Source organism: Petaurus breviceps, unplaced genomic scaffold (assembly GCF_028583685.1).
Source record: "Petaurus breviceps papuanus isolate PSGF00001 unplaced genomic scaffold, PetGlider_PUasm1.0 77, whole genome shotgun sequence".
Classification (NCBI taxonomy): domain Eukaryota; kingdom Metazoa; phylum Chordata; class Mammalia; order Diprotodontia; family Petauridae; genus Petaurus; species Petaurus breviceps.
The window spans coordinates 6,693,306-6,697,065 of NW_027186492.1; the positions used below are offsets into that span (position 1 = coordinate 6,693,306).

Genomic DNA, 3,760 nt, shown 5'->3' on the forward strand with positions numbered 1-3,760 from the left:
GTAGTTCTACTAGAAATACATTTTGAACAATCAGTGTAATATGACCAGAAAGTCAAATCTGCTTATGGCATGTATTTGGAAAGGGGATTATTTTTGCAAACATTAGATTTCTGGTTACTATTAGCATGCAGGAAGGACAACAAGTAAATTTTCTATTGACTTTATAGCCATTCTTCCTTATTCAGAGCTTTTACCATCCTTGAAGAAGCTAAAAGATCTTAATCTATGAATCAGAAAATTCATCAACAACTTCCAACTATCTCAGCTTAAACTTAATGAGTAAGTGGCTGGATCAATAATAGAAGATTAAGATGTATGGAATTTTGTGGGGTGTTTTTTTTTTGGGGGGGGGGGGCAGGAATAAAGACCCCATGGGAAAATTTCAGCTATAAAAGGGCATTAGTAGTTTAAATCACAAATTCCACACCCAGCTATATTAATGCTACTAAAGTAGAAGCATTCAGCATTGAGTGTTTCTTTTTTGTGGGGGGGAAGGGGGAGGTCTCTCATAGGTATGGGAGACTCCCTCCATCAATTCCGATCTGCAGCCAATCCATGACTCATAGTCTTAGAGGGACCCAGGGTGCCAAGAGAAGTGACTCGCCCGCAGTCCTGTGAACAGTCTCATGTGACAGACAGGGCTTGAATTGAACCTGGGGCATCAGCAGTTTCCTAATGCTATCATAATAAATATTCACTAAACTTTTACCACTGTACCGGTTTCTCTGTGTAGCAGATTAAAAACTTGATCTTTATCCCTAGAAAATTTACCTAGATTCTGGTACCACTGCTTGTTGTTTTAACATCCCCTTACTCTTTAAGTTAATGAGTCACCTAGTAGGGACTTTCCATTGCTGTCTCCTGGAAAGCAGGAGCAAAGAAGAAATATTCATGTAACTACTAAAAAAGATGGATGGAGATGGTCTTTCCATCTACTACAAACCCCAAAGGGACTAACTGGTTTCTGGTAGTAAGGGGCATGGCTACAGTAATTAAATATATGACTTTTTGGAGTCTTAAAATTTCTAATTGTTCAGGTAACTATTACATTTTATATGAACTTAGAGCTTTTGACCCAGTCCCAGCCTGATCCTAGACTCTCCACTAGCTAGCTCCATAGGAGAGCTTACCCAAACATCAGAGGAAAGTCCTTCAGTGCAGCTGGACCTAAGTTTCATAACTTCCCTAAATTTCATAACTATATTTTAGAAAGTATATATAACTTACCAGTTATATGTTCACTGGAAAGAAATATTTTTAAGGCAAAGAATATTCTCCACTTATCTTTGGAATGTCTTGGTACAAAATTAACTAGTCACCAAAAATGGTCACCACTAAGCGTACTAAACACCAAATAGCAAATGTGAAAGCCCCTCATCCCCCTTATCTCCAAGGCCAGATGCCCTCATTCCAAAAGGTGATGAGGATTCTGCTTACAAGTCATACAGTTGGAGTTCTTAATCATTTTCTTGACATGGACCAGCTTTGGCAGTCTGGTGAAGTCCGTGGACTCCTCAGAATGGTTTTTGTATTCATAAAATACACAGAATTATAAAGGAAACCAATTATACTGAAATACATTTATCGAAATACTAAAAAAAAAAGGGGGGGGGGGTTAAAGTACCTCTGCCATACAGGCAATGTTCTTTCCTCCTATTCCTTCCTTCCAAAAGGATAAAGAAATCAGTTACTACAACCAAAGAGATTCAACATTTATTTTATCATAAAAGTCCAGCAAAGAAAACTATATACAATGATCCATGCATGAAGTCCAGTTACACACAAGACACATTTAAAACCTGGTTAAAACACAGTCTTCACAATAGCAGGGAATGAAATTGATGGGGCTGAGCATCTTTAGTTAGCGACATAATCATGTTTATATTTTGGATGCTGCTTGAATCCAACTCTCTCCCCAGCAATGAGGCACTGGATAACCCACTCTTGTGACACCACAGGCAGCTGTAATGCTTCTGCACATTTCAGCACTGAAGAAGGGCATGAGGGGTCTGTCACCACAACATCAAATACCCCCAAAGCAACATCTGAAAAAATCAACAGGGAACAAATTAAAAGGAATACATCATAGCCCTCTGTTACGAGGAAAGATGTGCCCTCTAGCCAGTCCATTCCACTTTGCCCAAACTAGAGACCCGTTCTATCCATGAGATCTCTATTTCAACTAGGATGTTTTAGTAAAAGGATACCATAGTGAATATCCCTGAACCCAGAATGTCTGCATCTAGGGAGAGGTTTGGCAAACACATCACTAGAATCAAGCAGGAGCTAAGAAAAGCCTTGTGCTTGTCCTATGGTGGCTCACCTCACCTCCTGAAGTTGCTCGTCTTCTCTAAGAGGAACATGGGCAAGGTCAACAGGAACTCTAACCACAAGGTCCAGTAATTATAAAAGCTAACCAGATATGGGTGATAGGAACAAGGTACTCCCTGGAGAAGCAGAGGCTTCCTAACATCCTTCCAATAGGTACCTTTGTTCTGGGCAACTGAGTGGTGCTGCTTCACTGAGGCTGCTCCCCCAGTCATGAGGATCTCAGACCAGAGTTCCAGGAAGTTTTGCTGCTGGTCAGATACTAAAAGGACCTTCAGATTATGGAAAGGATTCTCACGGGGGTGCCTAGGAAAAAGGGAACAAAATCAAAACTGGAAAAGAGCAAATGCAGGTCTTCAACCTCTCCAGGAGAAAACAAGCTGGGTACCAAATCCATATAGTCTCAAACCTCTCCTAAAGGTTCTCTCTATATATGTGAGTGTTTTAAAGAGTAAGCTTTCTATAGGAGCACACTCCTGCACCTTCACAATTTCTGTGAATAAAGACTTCTTCAAAACTCTACTCTTTAGGCCTTAGCCTGGAGAACCTGGCAGGCTTACCCCTCACTGCTATGATCATCTTAGGTCTAACTGGTCCTTAGGTTCAGGGTCATATAAAATCATGTGTTTTCATACCCCCTCCACTCCAGGACTTATCCTCCTAGAAGTCAGAAACATTTTTAAATGCTTTAAGTTATATAAATCTATGTAACATTTCAAAAATCTTTAACTTCAGTTCCCGCTCTAATGTTCTTTCTTGACTCCTTAGCCCCCTTATCATATCTCTGATTGTATCCTGCCAAGCCTCAGCCTTGGATCATTCCCACTTTTAAACACTTTACTCTTGCACAAGTGCTACTGAACGAAGGGAGAGAATATCACACCTCTCAAATGAGAACTTTGCCTCATTATATGGAAGAAATTGAGGTCATTCACATGAGCTCTCTCTTCTCATCTCATATCACTCAGATAGCTTCTATTACTGGATCTCCTCCTTTACTTCTATGTCACATGAAAAAGTGGGCTTACCAAGACTAATCTCTATACTTGTTCAAGTGATGTCATTCCATCCTATCCCCTCCAAAAGACTGCCACATCTGTCGTTCCTACTGTAACATTTCTTTTTGTGAATTTTTTTATTTTAAACTTAAATACAAAATGAGAAAAGAAAAAAAAATGCCATGTACACAGCAGACCTAAGAGGATTCGATATAAAAATAAATTTACATTTCAAGAAAACCTATATAACTACTACATATTGTTTTCAAAGTTGCCCAACTTTGCTTCCTTGTTGGTTTTCTTTTGTTCTCTGCTGGGTACTTTTTAACTTTATTTTTCCCCTCCCTCCCTCCACCACCCTAAAGAAGGCTATAATTAAGTGTGGATACACACACACACACACACACACACACACACACACACACACACACACA

At 39.7% G+C, this 3,760-nt stretch overlaps 1 protein-coding gene across 5 annotated transcripts in view; it reads right to left on the reverse strand.

Moving 5' to 3' along the window:
- Nucleotides 1-1,691: 1,691 nt before the first annotated feature.
- The window catches only part of TP53BP1 (tumor protein p53 binding protein 1), a 128,511-nt gene continuing 126,442 nt past the window's right edge, over nucleotides 1,692-3,760 (reverse strand). For all 5 annotated transcript variants that reach the window (XM_069105872.1, XM_069105871.1, XM_069105870.1 and 2 more), the window contains 2 exons: nucleotides 2,489-2,634; nucleotides 1,692-2,045 (listed from right to left, as the gene is read on the reverse strand). In XM_069105872.1, coding sequence (XP_068961973.1) covers nucleotides 1,858-2,045; nucleotides 2,489-2,634 — 334 coding nt within the window. In that variant the 3' untranslated portion in view covers nucleotides 1,692-1,857. The remainder of the gene's footprint in view (nucleotides 2,046-2,488; nucleotides 2,635-3,760) is intronic.